The sequence below is a fragment of the Microtus oregoni genome, unplaced genomic scaffold (assembly GCF_018167655.1).
Source record: "Microtus oregoni isolate MIOR12 unplaced genomic scaffold, Mior012 000032F_ref0000030, whole genome shotgun sequence".
NCBI classification, from domain to species: domain Eukaryota; kingdom Metazoa; phylum Chordata; class Mammalia; order Rodentia; family Cricetidae; genus Microtus; species Microtus oregoni.
This window is the reverse complement of record NW_024543091.1, coordinates 13,520,205-13,544,044: the sequence shown is the minus strand read 5'-3', so window position 1 is coordinate 13,544,044 and position 23,840 is coordinate 13,520,205. Positions and strand designations below refer to the sequence as shown.

The window sequence follows — 23,840 nt, the reverse complement described above, 5'->3', positions numbered from 1 at the left end:
ATTTTCCGGATTAGAAAGAGTTGTTGCTTTTCCTCCAGACTCCTTATCTCTTCTTATTTTGACTTCCTGAATAAACCCAACATTTTTTCAAGTGTGGCCATCTTAGCACTCCTGTATCTCTGGTGCCTGGTAAGGTCTATAGGGCTCTGAGCCATGTGATAACGGGTCAAGCTTGAGGGGAAGAGATGGGAGGAGATGCTTAACGTGGCCCAGGTAGCATGGGGGCCGAACTTCTGAATGTGTCTTTTTCTGGACCAGTGATTCTTAACCTTCCTATTGCTGGGGCCCTTTAATACAGCTCCCCATTTTGTGGTGACCGCCCCCCAAACAAAGTTATTTCATTGCTACTTTATAACTGTAATTTTGCTACCTTTATGAATCGTAAAGTAAATATCTGATATTCAGGCTATCTTTATGCAATCCCCAAAGGAGTCGCAGCCCACAGGTGGAGAGCCACTGTTTGAAGTGCAGAAGGTAACCTGAGTTTTAATTGATGGCTTATGAGCACTTGTTCTTTGCAGACTTCTTGAGGCCAAAGACAATGACAGATTGTTTTGTTTCCTACCCCAAGCCCTGCACCCTGCAGGTACAATAACTCCAAGTAGGCATAATGGATAATTAAACCTTTTAATTTCCCAAGTTTTGAAATTGCTTTGGGAGACAATTTTAGAACTGAAAGTAAGTTATAATTAATTGAATAGTCTGTTTTATTATTGAGCTGCCTGATATATGCTTTATAATTTAATTTGACAATTTATTTATAGTTACTGAAAAGTGATAAAAAACAGTATATTGATCCTCATTAATTTATTATTAAGTGACATTTCCATTTATATCCCGGGGGAACTATATCACATAATAGATTCTGCATGGACAAACACAAAATTCTTAGAAAGTCAGGATCAATCATATCACCTGGAGAGTTGAATATATAGCTTAGCATCTTTAAATTATAAATTAAAAGATGTAATGCTACTTTTAAGTAAAACAATGCATAACATATAAATGAAAAGTCTATGAAATGTTTTTAAGAAATGCTGGAGTTTTGTATATGGCTTCACAATAGTTACCTATATTTTAGAGTTATTATTTTACTTTAATTTTCGTAATTGAATTCTTGTTAATTTTATATTTTTTAAAAGAAAACAAACTATCGTTTTTTTATTATATATACCAATCCAAGTTCTCACTCCCTCCCCTCTTCCGCTCCATCTACTTACCAACCCACCCCATCCCCCACCTACTCCTCAGAGAGGGTAAGACACATTTTTGGGGAAGGTCTAAGGCCTTGCCTATTATATCTAGGTTGAGCAAGGTATTCATCCAGAGAATGAGTTCCCAAAAAGCCAGTACATACAGTAGGGATAAATCCTGGTGACACTGCCAGTGGCCCCTCAGTCTGCCCCAGTCATGCAACTGTCAGCCACATTCAGGGGAACTAGTTTGGTCCTATGCTTGTTCCTTCCCAGCCCGGCTGGTGGTAAGCTCCCATTAGCTCAGATAGACTGTTTCAGTGGGTGTCCCCATCATGGTCTTGACCTCTTTTAGAACTATTATTTTAAATACAAGCATTTGATTACACTGTTGTGTCTTGTCACACATTCCACCCAAACATCTTGAACCAAGACTCAGTGAATAGAAAGTTGGCTGCTTGAGGGTGGTGCAGGGAGAGGTAAGACAAAAAGCTTCTAAGCTGTTATCTTTCCCTGTTCTTTTTTTAAATTGTAGTTTATGTGTGCAAACATTTGTTTGCATGTATGTGTGCTCACCATGTATGTGCCTGATACCTGGGGAGGCCAGAAGAGAGTGCTGGATCTCCTGGAACTAGAGATATAGGCATCTGTGAGCCGCTGTGTGGGTACTAGGAACTGAAGCTGGATCCTCAGGAAGAGTAGTAAATATTCTCACTGTGGATCCATCTCTTCAGTCCCCGAGCTGGTTTTTGTTGTTGTTAATTGTTTTGTGTTTTTGGTTTTTTTGAGACAGGGTTTAACTGTAACTTTGGAGCCTGTTCGGGAACTTACTCTGTAGACCAGGCTGGCTTCAAACTCATAGAGATCCACCTGTCTCCGCCTCTCCGAGTGTTGGGATTAAATGCGTGGGCCACCACCATCCAGCCCCTGAGCTGTTTTTAATCACCCTGTTTCTGTTTAACCAACACAGAGCAGTGGCGCTCAGGGTCCCAAGGCCAGTGACCTCAGCATTACCACCTGGAGATTTGTCAACATGAACCACACAATCCTGCCCACGGGCTGCTGAATCAAATCCTCTGGAGCTGGAGTTCTGCAGCGTTTACACAACCTCAGCCTGAAGTGAGGGTGTATGTGGAAATTCAGTGGCTACCTATACCTATATCTTGTCTTTAGGCAATGAGCCTCTCCCCAGGTTCCCTGTTTCCTGTCTTGTCTGGAACTGCTTAGAGAACTCGCTGAGTCTGTGTGGTTATAGGTTTGGGGACGAACTTCAGTGAGTTGTGCACCACACACTGGAGCAGTCAAATGCTAGCTTAGCATTTAAAGTTTAGAATCATATGGATACATATGACTGAAACACAAGAGACATAGCAGATGCTACAGACTCCTTGGCTCTATTCTCCATGGACAAATGATGGAGGAAGGTCATTGGCTAATAAAGAAACTGCCTTGGCCCATTTTATTGGTTAGAACATAGGTGGGTGGAGTAAACAGAACAGAATGCTGGGAGGAAGAGGAAGTGAGCTCAGACGCGACAGCTCTGCTCTTTGGAGCAGAGGCCATGCTCCCCTCTCCCGGGCAGACGCAATGAACTCTGACCCAGGATGGACGTAGGCTAGAATCTTTCCCGGTAAGACTGATGCTACACAGATTATTAGAGATGGGTTGATCGGGATATGAGAATTAGCCTGTAAGGGCTAGAGTTAATGGGCCAAGCAGTGTTTAAAAGAATACAATTTGTGTGTTGTTATTTCAGGGCATAAGCTAGCTGGTGGCAGGAGCTGGGTGGCAGAATGCATCCTGCAGCACCCCACTACAAACAAACACAGAACTTATTCTTACAGGGAAGTCCCCACTGTGACCAGAGTCCGAAACTCAGTTATATTTGAGACGTGTCAATAAAAATCACGTTTCCATGGTGCTAACTTGGTCTGCGTTACGGTAAGGGGAATGGAAATGTAGCTTAGTAAAAACTTCCTTTTCTCTAAGTTTCTCAATAAGAAATAACTCCTCGAGCAGCAGTTCTCAACCTGTGGGTCGAGACACCCCGGGGGGGGGTCACATATCAGATATTCTGCATATCAAATATTTTATGATTAATAACAGCAGCAAAATTACAGTTATGAAGTAGCAATGAAAATAATGTTATGGTTGGTGTCACCCCAACATGAGGAACTGTATTAAAGAGTCACAGCATCAGGAAGGTGGAGAACCACTGATCTAGAGTTTGGAGTGCCATCCATGGTCACTAAGCCGATGAATAGGTACCACCATTTTAAATGGTTACACAACGCAGACAGGCTCTGCTCACATGGCACAGGCAGAATTCTCCTCAACCAACTTAGGTAACCTTCATGGGGTATCCCAACCAATGTATTATGACTTCCTGCAAAGAAATTACATTTTAAATGATGTAATTTTCTTTTTCATATACCTATGCAAATTAGATTTCAGATCAAAGGAAAATTTCTAAGTTACTTCCAAGGGTCATTACAATCCACTCATGTTAGGAAATTAACACAAAGGGACTTGAAATAGACACACATGGAGTTATATTCAAGAAACAAACTAGTATAGAGTATAATGTTTCTGCTTGAGTTATCCATCTGTTACAGAACAAGTAACTAATCATTCACCAGTGAATGGCATCGCCATGATGTTTTTACTATTGTTGCAGTACACAGGAGCACCATATGACACAGGACGGTGACAGTGGAGTAAATGGTTAACTTTGTCCCATGTCAGATTCTAATATCGGCTGTATATATTTCAATACAATGATCCCTAAGGCTGATTGGCAGTTTTCCCTTTTGGACCCCATGCAGAAGGTAGCTATTTCCACCAACAGACAGCGCAAAACCAAACCCCAAGTGTGAAACACTTCTGTGTCCAGCTTGTCCTGTGAGGGAAGAGCTATCCTGGCAGTGCTCAAGTCAAAGCAGCATCATGCAGACGTGTCTACAAGCAACCAGCTGTGGACAGCACTCTAGGCAAGCGGCCAGTGGGGAAAGCCTCCTTAACAAACACGTGACATGTAAGACTACTTTGAGCAGATGCACAAGCAATCATCTGCTAATTTGACTTTTGTAGAGAGAAATACACAGCCCAGCGTAGAAGGGTAAACATAACAGACTCCTTAGAGAGGAAAAACTGGGTTTGGCACGGAGGATGTCACTGGTATCAGCTAAGATTCCCTATACAGCTGCACTTGGAGAAGAAATTGACATCTGAGATTAGTTCACAGGGAAGAACTTATTTATAATTTAAAAAAAATGACATATGTGTGTATGTGTGTTGCATGTGTATGATATATTATGTGTATGTGTGTATGTGTGCTTATTCATGCATGTAGAAGTCAGACAATGACAGTGGGTGTCTTACCCTATCACTCTGCTTTATTCCCTTGAGACAGGGTCTCTCACCGAAGCTGGAACTAGGTAGGTGGCCAGCAGGTCCCAGAGACCCTCCTGTCTCTCCTCACTACAGCACTGTTATACTGCTGTTACAGGCGTGTATTTGTGAATGTGACCATGCCTGGATTTTCGCATGGCTTCTGTGGAATTGATATCAGATCTTCATGCTTCCATAACCAATGATTTTTTTTTTTTTTTTGAGGCAGGATTTCTCTGTGTAACAGCCCTTGCTGTCCTGGAACTAGCTCTTGTAGAACAGGCTGGTTTCGAACTCACAGAAATCTTACCTATGAGCATCTCCTTAGCCTCACATGATAAAAAAAGCCTTTCAAAGGCTGTTGAATATGCCTGTACCAAGTACCGAATATAGGTCTTATAGCAAAAGGCGACTCCTGGTCACAGCCTATACCGTCATCTCTTTTTCCTTCGGTTATTTTTTAGGGTGAGACAAGGTCTCGCATATCCCATGCTGGCCTTGACCTCACTGCATAGCCAAGGACAACAGCTAACTTCTCATCCTCCTACTTCCAGTTCTCCAGTTCTGGGATTGCAGCCATATACCTTCAAGCCAATTTTCAATAAAATACTTTCTGATTTCTGGAAAAGCCCCAAGTGAAGGAACTTGTTTAAATGATTGTCACTCACAGATGACCCTACAGGAAGGAATTTGCAGATCATCTTCATAACCTTAGTCATGAAGGAAGCCTAACATAGCAGCTCTAACTTAATTATATGTTAATTAAGCAAGACTGTCCTGGAAAGTTGTGCGTTGCGCTCAGCCTTGGGTTGGGTCTTATTTTCTTCTTAGCTTTCACAAATCCCTATGCCAGCTCTGAGTTCTTCTCAGCAACAGAAGCCAGATTAAAATATATAGAGACAGGAGGACACTGAATATAGGAGAGAGGGGTCAGAAGTATTTCAAAGAAAGAATTGGAAGCCACTGAAGCCCCCGTGATTCATCCCACAGATTATACAGCTAGTAACCAGGCCTTCATCTCTCTCACTCTCTGAACTGCGTTTTCCTCGTATGCCATGCACAAGGCACTCAGTAAACAGGCATAGCTTGCATTATGAAGGAAGAATTTATATTTACATCCAGCTTATAATGGGAACATGTTCCTTTCAAACTGGAAACTGCAGCAGAAGCAAGAACTCACTTCTGACTGGTAAAGAAGTCTCTTTGATAGGGGCTTAGGGAGCAGGTGGCTTGGTCCATGCAGCTTCCTTTAGCCACAGGTCTCATGTGCCTTTGGTCTTAGCGGCTCTGAGTCATCTAGTTAATACTCAGCTCAACAAATATTATCTACAATAGAGCTCAAACTCAGAATGGCAGAGAAATATTTGGAGTAGAGGGGGAAGTAGTTTCTAGAAATGGGTCATTTAGTCTATAATTTCATTCTTAAGTGATTCCTGATATTTAATTCTCACTGAATTTTGGACATGAGATTTCTCATAAGAAGTGAGTAAGTGATTTCTTCACTACTTCCAAAAATATAAAATAGATTTAAACGGCTGAGTACGCAGCATCAGGAAAATTAGAAATGGAATCTTGCGTGAAGATCCCCAGCTGCCATGCCCATTGATTTCAACAGAAGAATCCAGAAATGAGACTGATGCCCTCGAAGCTTGGGGCAGGCACTACTGCGCTGCAGGGATTAAGGTCTTTTTCACACAAACTGAACTGAGATGACCAGGGAAGCACAGCTCAGAAAAAAAAAAACAAAAAAAAAAACAAAAAACAAAAAAAAAAAAAACAAAACCACCTCACTTTTTTTTTTTATAAAGTGTATTCTAGAACTTCTTGTTTATAAGAGACAGGATAGCAGCTTCATTTTTTTTTTTTTTTTTTTTTTTTTTTTTTTTTTTACTGATGAAATGAGACATAGGTGGGGGGAGCTGAATTTCTCCTTAGGTTTAAAGATTCATTTCACAGAAAGAGGGCTGACATTAAATGAGGACTCTACAACCTCAAATATTTACAAATAAAAGGGAAGTTTGCTTTGATTCCTAACCTAGCTTTCGGCATGGGCCCACAGCTTACTAGACAGAGAGGCTGATATAGGTGAGTTAGAAACACCCTGGATACAGCTCCACTGGGTCTGCTTTCTCTTTTAAAAATATTTACTTCATGTGTCAAGTGTTTGCCTGCATGCATAATACGTGCCATGTGTATGCAGTGCCCGAGAAGGCCAGAGAGGGAATCAGATGGCCTGGAAATGGAGTTGCTACGTAGGCATTGGGGCTCAAACCCAAGTCCTCTGGAAGAGCAGCCAGGTCCTTTAACTGCTGAGCCATCTTTCCAGCCCCAAGGGTTTGTTCTATTCTTGTTGCTGTTGGCGGTGATCAGGATGAGATGGGGAAGACGAGCTGCTCTGTGGCTCTCGCCTTCAACATCTTCCCCATTCCTCAATCCCCAGATGCTCACATCAGTTTGTAAGAAAAGACAAGGACCTTGGCAAGCAGGAAGAGGCAGATGCAAGCTAATGTTTTGTTCTCTGCCTGATCCTAACAAGCAGATGAGAGAGAGCACGTGGCCGTGCAATGATCTTCATTTCAAATGGAGGGTGAGAACAACAGCCAGGGGAAGCGGTAACGCTTGCCATCACAAACCTCGTAGGAGAACCTCTCTCCTTCCTTCTTCTGCTTGTGGAATTGCAAGGCAAAGATGTTGAACAGAGACATGACACATTACAGACACAACACAGAGCACATTTGACGCAACTTTCACGATGTGAAAAATTAAGCACTGACACAGCCAGAAACCACTGTTGCCACATCTGGATTCTAACACAAGCGTCAACTTCAAGGTGACAGTATATAATAGTATAAAGTGTAATCTTCATTGTACTAATAATCATTATCATATATGCATATATTTTAATTGTACAATAAGACATCTGGCTCTCTCTCTGCTCCTGAGTATACCTCCACTGATTAAAATGTTGTCATAGTGATGGCCATAATTATCAATGGGATTTTAGAGATTAAAAATGCTTCCTGCTTGTTGGTTAAAAAAAAAACATTTAAAAAAGTAAGACACTTTCCAAAGCAAAGCAAAATGCTACTAATATCCACCCAAGAGATATTTGTTAAAGATAGGAATGGTCACACACTCACCTCTTTCCCGCCCATGGATTCGAACATTTTTTCCAGCTGGACCCGCAGTTGTTGGATGTTGTTCATCAAGATGCAGGGCTTACAGAAAGAGAATGAGAGGTAAATGTGAGCTTCCTTTCCATGCTACCTCTGTAGTGAGTTTAGGTTGTACCTGTTTAGGTTGTAGCTATTACCTGTGGCTTATGATACACTTCACATGTAATAATCCTGTTACTTTGGATGATGGCTTTAATGGCTGGGAATAGAAAGGAACTAGAAGGTCCTTTGGGAGAACGCAATTTAAGAACAAACTCATGCAGTAGCTCACGGAGACTGGCTACCAGCACCCTTTCTTCCTCATGTTGTGGTAGCTTTAACATAGGAATTAACCATGTTTTCTATGTTATCATTATTTTTTTTTGAGGTGACATTTCATGTATTCCATGTTAGCCTCTGACTTAAGAGATGACTGAAGATGACCTTGACCTTATGATTCTCCAGCCTCTACTTCCAGAGTGACAGGGTGACGTGCATGCACTACCAGGCCTGGCTTTTGCTATATTGGGGATCGAACCTAGAACTTCATACATGCTTTGCAAGTGCTCTTCTAACGGAACCATATCCCTAACCTACCATACTCTATTTTGGAAAATTTGTATTTTGAGAAAATCAATTAATTTCAATTCTCTTGTAATCTTGCTGTTTGGAAACCAAAAGAACACCTGTATTTTTTTTTAAATCCAAGAAATCTTACAAAATGAGAAAACCTTTAATGGAGTCTCTAGTTATCAATAAAGCCCAGAAGCTATTGACTCAAGTCTCTTAGTTATCTAGCTCCAGAACAAGTGTGTTTCCCTTCTCATGTTTTCTTTGCTTATTTGGGCCCCCTTTCCCATCCTTTAGGTTAGGATTTTCTTTCCTAGCTTTTGACTTTTCTATCGCCTACTTTGCATCTGTTTTCTAAGACTTCACATTGGGTTATTCTTTAGCGTCATTATGAGCTCAATGCAAACACAGCGCACGCTGCTGAAGCTTCGGGTGGGCTGTGTACTCTGCCCGTGTGGAACAGAAAAGGGCAATGGCGATAAAAAAAAAAAAAAAAAAAAAAAAAAAAAAAAAAAAAAAAAACAACTTTGTGACAAGACTAGGTGTCAATTTGGAATTTCTAATAAGAAAATAGATTTTGGCATAGTTGCAAAATCAGTGGATAGTTGCTCCGCATAGATTCTGAAGAGTTAGTGGCTCAGAGCTGGAGATGACAGAGACAGGAAGTGGATACGTCTTCCAAGTGGCTGGGAAGTGAGCCAGTAATGAATCAGAAGGTCAGACAAAGGACTCATGGGACATCAAAGAGGCGTTAGTTCTCATCAGTGGAAAGATTTTATTAATACCTTAACCACATCACAGACCTCTGAGAGACTTTGTACTTGACTCTTAAAGTGACCACAATCTAAGTTTGATTTATGGAAACAATTTTAAACTTCTGTTCCCTGGAATCTGGCCACTTAAATATTTTATTTTTTAAACACAGATAACTGTGATTTATGCTACAGAGTTCTCAGTTGCTCAGTTGGATGCTCCAGAAACAGTTTTGATCCCCTTACTCCCCAAGTCACCATCAGTACTCCCTGATGTAGGTATACTCCATTCGATAGATGTATTCAAATTGTTAGTTTTACAGGAGGATTCAGAACTTGTGTAGTTCCACAAATGGAAGAAACACACAGTTTCAGCTGGAAAATATGGCAGAAAGGCAGGTGTAGGAGTTGTGCCTTGGATTTGGGAAAGCCTATCAAAAAGAAAGCCAAGGTCAAAGTATGACCTTGACATCTGATGAGAAGTAGTAGAAGACTAGCTGGGTAGACAGCATCAGCACCTGCTTCTCCCATACCCAAATTAGCTGGGCCCTTCTGTGATTTGATGCCAGCCTTTAAGCCTATTTTACTCAGCACATAGAACAGGACTAGCGTAACAATATTTTTTTATGTAAAAGCTATACTCTGACTCAAATATGATCTTTTCTTATTGTAAAAAACCTAGGAAGAATAAAATGGACATAGAGAGCTGGACCCCCCCCCTTGCACAATAGCTACTCACCCCATATAAAGAGTATGGGGAAACAAGAGATGGAGATGAGTTTTCTAGATAAAGCTCACTTTAATTATATTGGCTTATCAAATCATTATTAAGAACTAGGCTATTGCTTAATTATACCTCAAACATAAAACAGCTTGATTCTAACAATTATGTAGTCAATGAGTAAGAATAAATAAATAAATGTATGAATAAACCCATTTAGGCATCCATGGCACATGCCTGGAATCCCAAAACTAGAGAGGCCTAGGATGGAGGACTCAAAGTTCAAAGCTAGCAAGGGCTATGGAACAAGACCTTATCTTTAAAACCTGGGAGGAAAAAAAAGAGAAATATCCAGTAAAAGAAATATTATCTGAATCTAATTCTATTGCTTATTAGATGGAGATGAAAGGAAAGTTTGGGTATAGCCATAACTCTCTGTGTGTACATTTTGATCTTCCTTATAAACATATTGTAAACATTTTAATTTATTTTAACTGAGAACAGTTGTAAACCTTAAATACGATGAATGCTAATTTTGCTCAAATCAGGGACAATCCTGTATGGCTAAAGTGTTTGAATGAAAAAAGATAAAATGTCTAAAATAAAGAAATCTTGATTTAGGAAAGGGTGCTCTGACATTGGTTGGAATGGGGACAAAAGGCATAAAAGTGGTTTGATCCCCTTCTAATTTAAATTGTCACAGGAAGAAGGGGTCTAGTAGTCTTGACAGCAATCCTAGCACTCAGGGAGTGGAGGCAGATGGATAAGAAGCAGAGAAAATGGCAAGTGCAAGGTCATCCTGGGCTACATGGGACCTGTCTCAAAAACTAAAATAAAATAGCATAAAATAGCAGGTCATGTTACAAAAAATACTCTCAAGTGAACATTTTTTTTTTTTTTTTTTTGGTCTTTCGAGACAGGGTTTCTCTGTGGCTTTGGAGCCTGTCCTGGAACTCGCTCTGTAGAGCAGGCTGGTCTCGAACTCACAGAGATCCGCCTGCCTCTGCCTCCTGAGTGCTGGGATTAAAGGCGTGTGCCACCACCGCCCGGCCTGAACATTTTTTTTTTAAGTGTGAACTTTAATTCTGATCCCTGACACATCAAATGTTATGGTCATGTCTTTTTGAAAATTTTGTTTTTTATTTACTTAGCATGTGCACGCACACAAATAAAAAAATACTGAAAAAAAAGTGACTCTGAAAAATACAACTCCAATATGAATAACATAAAATAATACAGTATTGACTTATAATTGTCTGAGGGCTTTCCCTAGGATTTGGAATATTAGCATGTGAAGTGGAAGACTGCCCAGGCTTTAAGGGGCTAACTGAAATCAGTCATTTTACAGCCAACTTTCCAAATCCGCATCTTGCCATCTTAACAGCAATAGAGTATTTGCTGAAACTACAGCACACCCTTCTGATTTGCAGAATAGCGCTGGAGGCGTGCATCATCTCTTCACCTTTAAATGAAAATATATGCTTCTATCGAGTAAATATTCTGCCTGCTAGAGGGCTGGAGCCAAAGGTGGCTGGAAATCGGCACTGAGATAGTCTGAGAGTTATAATCAAATTTCTGGGCAGCATAATAACAGAAGGGAAAGAGGCGTCTGCTGGAATCTTCCAGCATCACCGCCCTGACTTGTCTTTATGAGCTGTCAGCCGGGGTGAGCGGGGTTGTTGCCCTGCTCATCGTTCCCCTTCAGCCTTGCAGACCAGCATGGACTGGTTTCCACTTTTATTTCTATTTTTGGAAGGGGGGGGGAAGCTTGCTCTTGAAAATCTGTGCATGTGTCTCAGTGTTACTCTTTTTAAAAATTCAGTGTTGGCCACACATTTCTCTGACTACTAAGGATAGAAGTAAGAACACCTTTCCCTTTCCATCACCAGCTCGCTCTGATTACATTCCAAACAGCTTCAGTTCATCTCGACTTTCTTTATGCCTTTTGCTGAGTAAGTTGTATTTCCTGGATCATCGCAAAACAGGGAGATATAGATAATTCATGGGAGAAGCATCAGTGCCCTGTATATTTACTCCCCTTCTCAATTGATTTGAAAATCAAGGCTAAATTATACTTATTTTAGGGTTGGTAACAAGGCAACAGTGGTTGATGTCAATACTGTAGTTCTGAACTCCCTTGTTCTCAGCGCCAGTACTTTAAGAGTGTGTGTATTTTCCATGGTTTATCATCTCATTTCTGACAACCTAGAAAACCGTAACTCTGCGAGCAGTGGGCTTCTCTCCAATCCTGCACGAATACCTGCTCACAATAACTGGAGAGGTTTGTAGGCAGTGCCCTGAGATCCCTAGCTCTTGTTCTCCCTGAACAAACAGATATTGATGATCTCTCTTACTTAGCTGGTGTCAGAAAGTGCAAGCCTCGACTTAGGGACACTCACAAGCAGGGGGTTCTACTTACCACGGCCTCCTTATCGCAGTATGAACTGAAGTCACTCGATACAATGGCCGCATACTGGACCAGAACCTTATTGATGGTCTGAGAAGGAAAATATTACACAATGCATGTCAGTAAATGGAGTTAAACACACCATCTCACAGAGACAATAATATCCATGCTAAAGAGAACCATAGGAGGGCTCAACCCATATCTATGTCCAAGGAGGAATCACAAATCATTGCATGTGTATGAGTTTGCCAGCGTTCTGAAAGGCACTTCACACACGCCACACAGATCCAATTTATCAGAGCATAACCCATTCTATCACAGAGTTATTTCCTAAAGTCGCTCAGAAGATGCACGGGCTGTCATGTGGCAATCTCCTCCCATCTTAGGGACTTAATGTCTCATGATATCTCACGTCTCCCCTCCTTTCTCTCTGGAGACTGCCACCTTAGAGTGCTCTCTTAGGCTTCTACCCCCCTTTCATCACCCCATGTCTATCATGTTCAGGTTATTTGCAGTGGCCATTTTCTCCCCTTTCTCCACCATTCCTCGGTACCTCGTTTACAAGAGAGGTGAGACATTCTTACACGGCCATTCAACAGCGATTCTCTTCAACAATAAGAAATCACACTGGATGCTCTCTCACGCTACTATTAAAGTGTGAAAACTCAGATTTTGGTATTTCACTCTTTCCTTCTCTGTGTGTGTGTCTGCTTACTGTTATGCAGCAATGCATCGTTTATTTACTGGTATTTATATTTAGCACATCATTTGCTAAAAATGTTGCTGACTTACTTCTCTTTTGTACCCAAATTTGATATTTTCTTCTTTTCTTTCTAAAACTACTTGTAACCCCTGCTTCTGTTAATTATGGAGAAGAGAGAAAAAATGAACCGTGTTAATTAAATATATTATAATTGTGTGAAGATACACCATGGAGTTTGCCTTCTTCGGCTTTTACATTCAAGTAGAAGTAACATGTCAACTGTGGATGCCATCTTCTTAAAAAGGATGACGTCACAGTAATGATTGAAGTACGTCATTTACTTGTAGAATAATCAAAGACCCAAATCATCTCTTTTAAAAATATATTTGGGCTGATGTCCCAGGAGGTACAAGCTTGCACTGATCCACAGGACCCAGGTTCCATTCTGAACACTCCCATCAGGCTACTCTCTAACTATAGTTATCAGGGATCTGACCCCACCCCCACCCCTCTTATGACATCTGCAAGCTCCTGCATTCACATTCATATGCACCCACACCAACACACAGATACACATACATATAAATACCTTCCGCCCCCCCCCCAGTGGTTCACAATGCACTGGGAGCAATATTCTCAAGAGTTAAGCTCAGGGGAAAATATTTAGCCCACAGACTGAATCCACCAAATTTGACTATAAACTTGTTTTACTGACTTTTAAGTTCGCAATAAGCAGCAAGAATTAGGGATAATGTGTCGACAGGAGATTGACGCTCTACAGAAGTGCATGGTACTGAGATAATGAGACTCAGTTTAAATAGAAATTTGGCCTCAAAAACCAGAAGATCTCATTAAGCAGTAGATCAATAAATCCACGGAAACAGACGGCTGATTAAGACAGAAGTCTCTTCCAAGAGAAGCTGTTCCTATTTCCCTCTAGACGCCGTGCTGAACAACTGTGGGATTGCCAGGGAGTCTTCGCTCATCTGTGCTTATGAGCGCAACTCTCAATGCACAGTTTCTTACCGGCAGTGCAGACTGTGGCAATGATCATACCCTGCCCCCCAAACTCATGCCCATAAGCCATAGTCCTCATGTCCTTGCCTGCTGTATCTCAGACATAAAATGCTGGGGGTGAGATGTGGATGGAAAAACACCCTGCACGGTTCAGTGTCATTTAAAAATTTAGATATCTGCTAGGTGGCTTTAACTTGTTTTTTCTGGAGAAGGAAGGCATGGCTGTCTAGAATTGTTCTGTACGAATCTCCCATGCTGTGCTACTATGATCTGCTTCAGAGAAAACCTTGTGTCTGCCCGATTGGAGAAAACTGCTCCTGACCCTCACATTCACTAGCTTGCTGATGGTAACAGTCAAAACACGGGTGGGCTGTGGATGACGAAAGGCATGGCCATGCTGGGTGTGGTTAGAGACCATATGTATACCTATGGCGCTCTACAGTGCTGCTGTAGCAGCCCTGGGGATTCGGTACTACAGCATCAATACATCTGAGTGAAGAGCTTCAGTGTACATTTGAGGGCCAACTCCAATTCCATTCTAATTTATTCACTAAACTAAACCAAATCTGGTCATTTTTTTAAAAAAAACTTCAAATTAGCGGTTGTTTAGGACATGTCTTCTAAATCATTGCTTATCTGAGTGTGGCTCTGGGAACTGTCATCAGCATTGCTTGCAAATGGGGAGATGCAAATTCTCATAGCCTGCCTTGGATCCTGTGCAGTCAGCATCTCTGGAGCTGTCTCCAGAAGCCTCTGTTTTCAACAAACCACCTTCCGCTGAGTAAGTTGCATGGCAAAACTTCAGAATCATGGTCTTGAGGAACTGGTGGCCTGCAGGGTAGAGGCCACTATTCAGAGAAAAGCTGTTTGGGAAAGGAATCCTTAGCAAGGCTCACACAGGTGTTTCTAGGTGTGGTTTTACCTTTAAAGCATTCTGTGCTATAGAATCAGTAATAGTCAAGGGGATGGGGCAGGGATGGAGAGAAGGTGGCGAAGGTGCACTCATGGGGGCAACCTCTTGGTGAATGTCTGCATCCTGCTCATAATCGAATACAGTTTATATAAAGAAGTGGTAACAGACGGTGAGCGATTAATGCCCCAGAAGGACAGCTGGTCAAAGAACTCCAGACTTAAAAACATCGAGTCCTAACGGGATTGCGGCAGTGAAGCAGGAGTCTGTGACATTTAAAGGACCAATCAGGATGACAGGAATGTCCTCTGGCCTGGGAAAGTTCTGATGTGACACACTGCCCCTGCTGGCATATGGAAGGGGCTGGCCATCAACGTCAGCAAAGTACTCTGATTTCCTAAGCTAGTATCGGGTCAGCCTACCTGGTAGGCTTATCTAGTGCATTGATCTTAGGATCTGTAAGTCAGAAATACTGGTTCAGATGCTTTCTTTATTCGTGTGTGTGTGTGTGTGTAAAACAGAGATTGACATGGCAAAATTTCCTCGATTGCTCTCCTCAACTAGATTGAACACTCTGGACCATGCTGTCTCTGGATGTCCAGCGCTGGGATTACAGGTACATGCCCCCTTGCCCGACTTTCTCCAGCTATACTGGGAATCAGAATTTAGGTTCTAATGCTTTCTCAGCAATTATCAACTTGGCAGTCTTCTCCAAGCCCCTCAATCACATTTCAAGTGCTGACAAACTCTCTGAGGAGAGGGAGATTCTTATATCAGTTCAGCCGCTGCAGAAGAGGGACGCCAGGTCTGTGTCCTCGGTCTATTTTAATACATTCTGCTTATGATATTTCTCCCATTTACTCTGCCATAGATGATTAGGCTTTATCTTAAGAGTAAAAACAGTAAATGAGACTCTAGTCTCCAACTCAACAATGGGTAGGTATCAGATCACATTGGGGTGAGATGGAAGGATGGCCAATAGTTGGAAGTATCAGTCCAGAACATTACTACTGGGGTGTTTCATCTCAGTCCCACATCCTTTCATCCTATGCCATCATAAAAAAAAATCCACAGGAGGGCAGCAGTCTGTACCTCATGGGGTTTTAGGGAGAGAGGTGATGTACCATGCATAAAATGATTAATATGCCATTATTCTTGATGAATTGTCATTATTATTTTTTAAGTTAGGATTAGGTTTCAGAACATGAAGAAGAACAATATGCATGTCTCATATTCCAGAACTCCAACATCTGTCAAACACCTCAGTGTTCACCAGGGACCAAAGAGGAGGTGTTGTTTTTAAGTAATTTTAGGGATAATTATTTCACATGTCTTTAAACAATTTTATAAATTTATTTATCTATTGTTTATGGCTGTATACCTCTATGTACGAATGTTTATGTGTGCAATACCCACAGAAAGGAGGTATTAGATTCGCTAGAACCAGTTATAGGAGGTTATGAGCCACCACATGACCACTGGGACTTGAATCTGGGTCCTCTGTAAAGGAAGCCAGTGATCTTAGCCGCTGAGCCAAAGCTCCAACCCCCATATTTCTTTAAAAAATTTAATTACCTGCTCTTCAAAGCAGTAGGATGGTCACATCAATATCTAGTTCAGATGTATCAAGTTTACAAACGCTTACAGACTTGGTGCCTCTCTGCGTCAACATCCTGAAACGTGCAGATTCTTTCACTACCTAGGAAAGCTGGGTGCACACTTTAGTAAGGGGAATCACTCCTGTGAAACTCATTTTAGATTGTTAAATCTTCTGAGATGTGTGGGGATATTATTACCATCTCTTATCAGAAGTATTTTAAAGCACTATTTAAAGTATTTTAAGGCATTGTGATTTCAGTATAGTTTGATTCAAGGAACCAAGAAGGGCAGGTCTTCAGGACCAAAGGCCACACCTGATGTTGGAATGAAATAAAACAAAAATCAGATAGTCTGTTATTATTGCAAGACGTGCCAACTCTCATTCTTTATTATCTCTTTTACTCAAGATGCAAGCTGTGGATTAAGAGGCTGATGCTGGTAATGGATTCGAATGGGTTTTACTTTCGCAGTCATGTATTGAATTCATTCTTTCAGCCCTTTATTTTTTTCCCTGTCAGTCTCCATGAGAGTTACAAAGAGTTACACGGTTTCCAAATAATCATCAAAAATAGAATTTCTTTTTCAATGCCAATTATTAATTGCTATATTTCCAGGAAATAGTACGTGCAATAAGAACTTGTCATCACTAGGATGCCCAATTTTCCAGGGATTAAAAATGCTATATTTAATTGAAAATTTTATTATGCCAACATAATTCGTGTTTCTCAGTGATACGTGTAAGATGCTATTACTTTTCATCTAGATTAGGCAACATGTTTTCCTATGTATATTCTTTTCAAACCTCTTTTGTGGCTCTCCACCTGTCTCATATTGGGTCGCCTTGAGAAGTGCAGGAAAGTCAGAGCTGCTGGGGGTGAAGTGGGAGTTGGGGCCCCAGCTCTTCACTCCTCCATGATCTTTCTTTCCCTATGAGTCTTCCCCTACACAATCTTCCTAGTGATCACACCCTGTTCTTTTGAGGGACAACTATCTAATATTTAGTTAAGAAAGGGCTTTGGGAATTTTAGGGATAATTCTACAGATTTTTTACCATATTAAGAAATTAAAATCATCAGGAAAATCCTCTCTAGGAATGACCCAAATAAATCACTCTCAGCTAGTATTTTAACAAGCAAAGAGTTTTCTGAGTCATCTTAATTAACAAAGATGAGTTTAATGCATTTCATAGTGGATAAATACTGTAATAGAATTTGGCTGACAGTTTGCCTGGAATCCTTCTTGGAATGCTAGCTGTTGGCCATGACAGGCCCGCCATTTTGGCTTTCTCTCATATCTTTTCACATTGTACAGCTGATTTTCTCAGTTAGCTCTTCGAGCCTTCAGACCCCTGCTCTCCCTTGTCAGCCCTCTTAGACAGAAGCTCTTGAGTCATACAACAGTGACGAGGTCTCTCCAGGGTCACCTAAGCTGTCTTGTGTTCCATGACCCAGAAGTAACTCTCCGTGAACCATGGAGCTTACAGAAGCAATTGTTACCACAAGGTGATCTGTTTCGACACGGTGTAAGAAGATATTATCTGCTAGAAGACATCCTCACTAATTAGAAGAAAATGTAAACCTTCTTCTGAGAGGCAGGGCCAATAACAGGGCAGAGCTGAGCCTCCCATCCACAGTTTGCTGGGGGTAATGACAAATGAAGTTATAGACACGCCATGTTTGTAGTAAGAGCAGGTACGTGCTCAGTGTTCCCATCTGCTGTGAGCTAAGTGATTTTCTCAAAACTTGACAGTCAAAAGATCTAATCACTAGGAGCCTAAAATGTGACAAATATTCAGATGGAATGTCTTCAGTTTGTTTAGAGGTAAGACCTTAAAAAGGCAGTAAAGGCAATTAAGTTAAAATGATACTTCTATGGTGGACACTATAATGCAATTGGCAGGTTTCTTTGTAAGACACACACACACATACGCACACACCCCAGAATGCTCAGAACACAGTCCCTATGAAGGCATGTTGGAAAGGTAGCCTTCTGCAAACTACAAGGCCTCAGAAGAAACCAAATGCATGGATACAAGGACCCTGAACTGTTAATCTTCCAACTGCAAGAAAAGCTATTTCTGATGTTCAAGGATGCTAGCACAGATTATGCTCTTCATGATAGCGCCCTCAGAGCAGCAGCCGGGTGAGTAACTGCAGTAATCACCAGAGAGCGCCTCTCAGAGGAGCATCTGGTGTCACCTCACCTGCCCAGAACCTGGCCAGTGTTCCCTCACACACAGAAGTGTGTAGTCATGTACCCAAATTTTTAAGTGTGATGCATCTCCCCTGTTTCAAAATCTAAATGGGAGGCGTGCATTCCAAATGACATCAAATTCTAGCCCTCTGACAAAGCAGAGATGTCTAGGTTAGCTTGTCCCAGAGAAGCACGCCCGACGCCACCTACCTTTGCAAACCTTCGCATTAAGTGGGACAAGGCTTCAGGATTGGGGCATTCCAGTTTCTTAATGATCTCAAAGCTCTGGTTAAGCTGAGCGAAGACATCAATCACTGAACAAGAGAAGAGGGCGTGTTCCGATGTCTGCTGGAACTGAGGGGCAAGAAGAAAGACTGACTGAGTAAGGGAGGGAGGGAAAGGGGCGTCGCTACATTTCTAAACAGAGATCCTCCCATACCTGGTCCCCGAGTTGGGGTTGAAGGTCACTGAGGATGAGCCCTCCCCATAATCAGCAGCCTGCAAACTTGAGAGATGAACTCTTATAGCCCCTTTGGAACCAAACCATAGGGCAATGGTTTGGAGATGGAAGAAGCAGACAGTTTTACAAACAAGCTTAGGCTTAGGGGAATGGGGTAAAAGCTCAACGAAAATCATTTTTAATTTATGAAAGGACATGTTCTAATGATTTATGTTGTTATGGGTAGAAGATTCCCACACTTGGTAGAGTCACTATTATTATTATTGTTGTCCATAGACAGGTTTTCTGACCTCTTTGACCTGCTGGTCTAGATTGCACAGACTTGCTCTATCTTTTCCTTAACAATCAGGTTTGGCGAGGCGTCGTGGTGATACCTGTAAGACGAGCACTTGAGAGTCTAAGGCAGAAGGATCAGGAGTCCGAGATCAGCTTTGGCTAACAGCCTGGGTTATATGATACCACTCTCAAGAGCAAATTCAAACAAAACCATCAGTGCTGGTCCTCACAGATCCCCGGTAGCACAGTCATTTTAGGGAAGAAGAAATCATCATAGCAGACCATCTCTAAGATTTCCAATACCATGTGAAAGATTGCTATAAATTAGTCTAAGGGCTTTGTTGAGGTCCATTAAAGGAATGTATTTTCTTCTGCTAAAGCCATGGCTCTTTGTGTACTGTGCATTTTGTACATGCATTTAGAGAGCAGAGGTTAATGTTGAGTGTTTTCCTCATCCCTCCTACCTTAATTTCAGAGTCTTCCATGAAAACAGAGGTTTTGGATGAGCCAGGGGACCTGGTAGAGTCAGACTTAGACAATAAAGAAGAATCTCGGGCCAAAAGAGTGATTGATTTTTCTTGGTTTCCTTTTTACTCAATCAGTTCCTCCAACCCTTTGAAATAGTGTTAAATCTGTTTAGGACACTGAGGAATTAAAATGAAACGAAACTAAAAACAATGAGCCCCGCAATTTCCTACTTGCTCAGAGTGAGAAAGGTAAATGAATCCTGGCCCTGCCTGGACTTACTCCATCTTTTTTGTCTCTTCCCAGTGCTCCATGAAGGAACTCCATGGACACATCTTCATTTTCATCTAGCCACTGCATGACAAAAGGCTCAAACCACCTACGAAAAAAAAAATAAACATGTTACCTCCCAGGACATCAACTGTGATGAACAGTTGTGCTGCTCTGTATGAGGATGATTCAGGATCAGAAACTTCTTTCAGTTTTGATCCTCTATCGAGAGTTATACATCACCAAATGTGTCTTCCTCACCTTGAATCTCTCTTTCTTTGTACCCCTACGCTGCCTCAAGTATGCTTAGTTCCCAAAACCCACCGGGAAAGTCCCTTCTATTCAAGATTCCAATTTCTGTTGACTGTAGACTTCCTGTGCTGAGCCTTGAGATATACTACCCCACCATCCCATAATTCCTTTCCACTGAGCTATGTAGACCCATAAATCTGTAGGCAATCTGCTTTACCTTCAATTTTTTTAATAACCCTATGATCTACCTGCTTTGGTTTTCGTGACTAGTTTGAGGTAAGTTTCAAGGCCCCCCTCTTATTCACGAAGATGCCCAGTTATTCTAGCACTGTGTATCAAAAAGTCCATTGATCAGGCAGTGACATGTATGGGCACATCTCCAACCTACTTTGTCCTTTTGGTACATCTGTTCCACTCTTCTAAAACTGTACCTTTTAAATAAGCCTTGGTAACCCATAGTGTTGTCCCCCAGCTTTTAACATTTGCCTTCAACCTCACCCATTACTAGGTAAGTCTAGGCCTTTTCCCAGTGAGAAGCTCTGGAAACGTTGCTGATCCACATCATACCTCTTTAGTCATTTCCTTCTTAAAAAAAAGATTTTAGAATATCTTAATTATGTGTGTCTTTGTGCATGTGAATGCAGTGCTTGGGAGTCCAGAGAGGGCATTGGATCCTCTGAAGCTGGAGTTACAAGTATTTGAGCCACCTGATGTGGGTGTCAAGAACTGAAGGCTGGTACGCCGTGAGAGTAGTGTGGACAGCCTCGGAAAGGCTGGCTCCTGGGCTGTTCTTCTCATGTTCACTCTTATTTTGAGTGCTCTTGACTGCTGACTATGACCCCACACCCCTTAGCTGTTTTCACACTGTTTTATTTGTTTGTTTTAGGGTTTATTTTATCGGATTAAGATAGATTTTAGCTGGGCATGGTGGTGCATGCCTTTCATCCCAGCAATTGAGAGGAAGAGTCAGGCAGATCTCTGAGTTTGAGGCCAGCCTGGTCTACACAGTGAGTTTCAGAACAGCCAGGGCTACACAGGTAAACCCTGTCTCAAACTAAACAAAAAACCCAGCAATTTTCTTCTATTTTTAATGTAGTAGTTATTTTATTTTATTTTTTTTATTTTTTATTATATATACACTGTCCAGGATACAGTGCCAGATCTCATTACAGATGGTTGTGAGCCACCATGTGGTTGCTGGGAATTGAACTCAGGACCTCTAGAAGAGCACCTAGTGCTCTTAACCACTGAGCCATCTCTCCAGCCCCCTGTAGTAGTTATTTTTGTAACTAATTGTACCATTTCTCCCGTTTTCTCATTTTCCAGGACTCAGGTTTTGGTACCTTAATTGTACACACTGTTTCCCGTACCTTTTGCCATTTGGGGGTTATAATTTATTGTTTTTATACTCTCTCTTTATATACAGACACTCCCTCTAAATCTACGTTTAAGCTGGTTTTGTGCCTTTTATGCTTTATATAGCTTATTGTTAATCTTATCTGTTATAGCTTGTTTTACCTCAGTTCTATAATTTCGAATTCATTCTTAGAAATTAAAATTTTCTGTTAAAATCCTCCAATATTTTAAATCATAAACCAAAGTTGATAATTGATAATATTAACATTTGTGTTTTCTCCTGGGTTCTAGATATTTGGGTCCTCTGGGGTGAGATAGCTCCTAATTTTGTTTTTTGAACACAACATTGCTGCCTATGAGGGATTATTTCTTTCCCTTTAAGAACTTTGTACGTGTGTGTGTGTGTGTGTGTGTGTGTGTGAGAGAGAGAGAGAGAGAGAGAGAGAGTTTGTTCTCCTGACTGTGTACAGCATGCATGCCTGGTGTTTCTGGGAGTCAGAAGAGGGCATCAGATCTTCTGGAACTGGAGTCACAGAGGGCTGTGAACCATCTGGGAACTTAACCCAGATCCTTCTCAAGAGCAGCCAGTGCTTCTAACTGGTGGGCTATCTCTCCTGTCCCATGCGGACTTTTTATTGATCACATACTCCAGGGAGGGTTAAATTTTCCCTTAGAGAGGGCACTTGGGGGAACAGCTCCCTTTGGACAAGGCTGGCTCCTGAGCTGCTCTTTTCATGTTTGTTCTTATTTAAAGGACAGAGCCCTCCAGATCCCACCGAGAGCCAGGGCAGTTTACAATGCACCCCTTTGCCCTCCCTCCCGCCAGAAGTCTGGTCCTCTTATTCCTGCTGTTTCATTTGCACAGCGGGGCTACTGAAGACTCTACCTAGTTAACAAAGTCTTGGTGCCTACTTTCTACTTGATGGTTTTCTTTTCAGTCTTCACACTTATGTAGATTACTAGTGGGAAGTAATTCAGATCCCCAGAGTGGGCAGCACATCTTATACTCTTTGTCACAGCACTTAGAAGGTGGAAGGGGGTCTTTGGAGTAAGCTGACAAGTTGACTTCATCCAGTCTTTGAGGTGAACACTGGAATCAACTGAAAGACCTTGCCCCAGTGAATAGGTAGAGAGGTATGGAGGAAAACAATAAATTTCCGACTTCTGGGGAACATACTCGTGGAGTCTTTGTGTTCACTTTCTTGTGCTTCCCTTTTCCTGGGATTTTCACCCTATCTGAATAACGAGCCTTCTTGATCCTGGACATCAGGGTTTGCTTCTCTCTGGGGAGATTGCTCTACACTCTGAACCACTGGCCATGTGTTTGATCTCCAAGTCTGCAGAACTGCCAGTTGGTCTGCAGACATGAATGTGGACCATGGAATGCAGCTACTGCGTGCAGACTGTCGTCTTCTGTGTGCAGACCATCTGCTGCTATTGTGTGCAGGCCGTCTGCTCTGTGCAGACTCTCTGCTGTGTGCTGACCGTCTTCTGTGTACAGACTGTCTTCTGTATGCTTCTCCCTCCTCAAGGATACCAATCCTTCAGTCCCAGCTGCCTTGGTTGCTCTCTGACTCTGTTTAATCTTGCTCACATTTTTAGCTGGCGTTCAGCAAGCATGAGTGTGATTTTAGCTTAATGTAATAAGTCTAGACAGCCCGAAGCAGATGTCTGGCAGACAGCCCCTCTGTTTTACTTTCCTATGCTCATTCAAGATGCCAGCAACTGCTTTATGTGCATTTACTTCATGTCCAACTCTTTTTGTGTTCATTTTTTTCTCATGTGTTTTCAGTTGCACAAATTCTATAAATTCTTTCTTCAGAATTTTTCTTCCATGTGTCTTTAACCCTTCCTGCTCTCATTTCAATTGCTCTGTATAATAGTAAGCTTTTACGATATAGCATGTCATTTTATATGGTATTTTGTTTTTAATTTTTTTATATAGTAGGCTCTTTATTTATGACAAAATACATGGTATTATTTCATTTTACTATTAACTCTTATAAAATATACATGTTTATTGATACATGCTTTGACATAAGCATATCTTGTGGAAAAGTTAATCCAAGCCAATTAGCATATATAACTGAATAGGAACAAAGCCTGTATAAATGTCATAGAAACCCCACTGCTTTGGATGCGAAATTAAAC

The 23,840-nt window shown here is 41.5% G+C and overlaps 1 protein-coding gene across 3 annotated transcripts in view; it reads right to left on the bottom strand.

Annotated features, from left to right (window-relative positions):
- The window catches only part of Unc13c (unc-13 homolog C), a 457,501-nt gene that overhangs the window by 84,594 nt on the left and 349,067 nt on the right, over positions 1-23,840 (bottom strand). For 2 of the 3 annotated variants that reach the window (XM_041679506.1, XM_041679507.1), the window contains 5 exons: positions 20,094-20,190; positions 18,821-18,964; positions 12,201-12,278; positions 7,724-7,801; positions 7,217-7,246 (listed from right to left, as the gene is read on the bottom strand). In XM_041679506.1, the coding sequence (XP_041535440.1) occupies positions 7,217-7,246; positions 7,724-7,801; positions 12,201-12,278; positions 18,821-18,964; positions 20,094-20,190 (427 nt within the window). The remainder of the gene's footprint in view (positions 1-7,216; positions 7,247-7,723; positions 7,802-12,200; positions 12,279-18,820; positions 18,965-20,093; positions 20,191-23,840) is intronic. The other variant, XM_041679508.1, reaches the window with a different exon arrangement.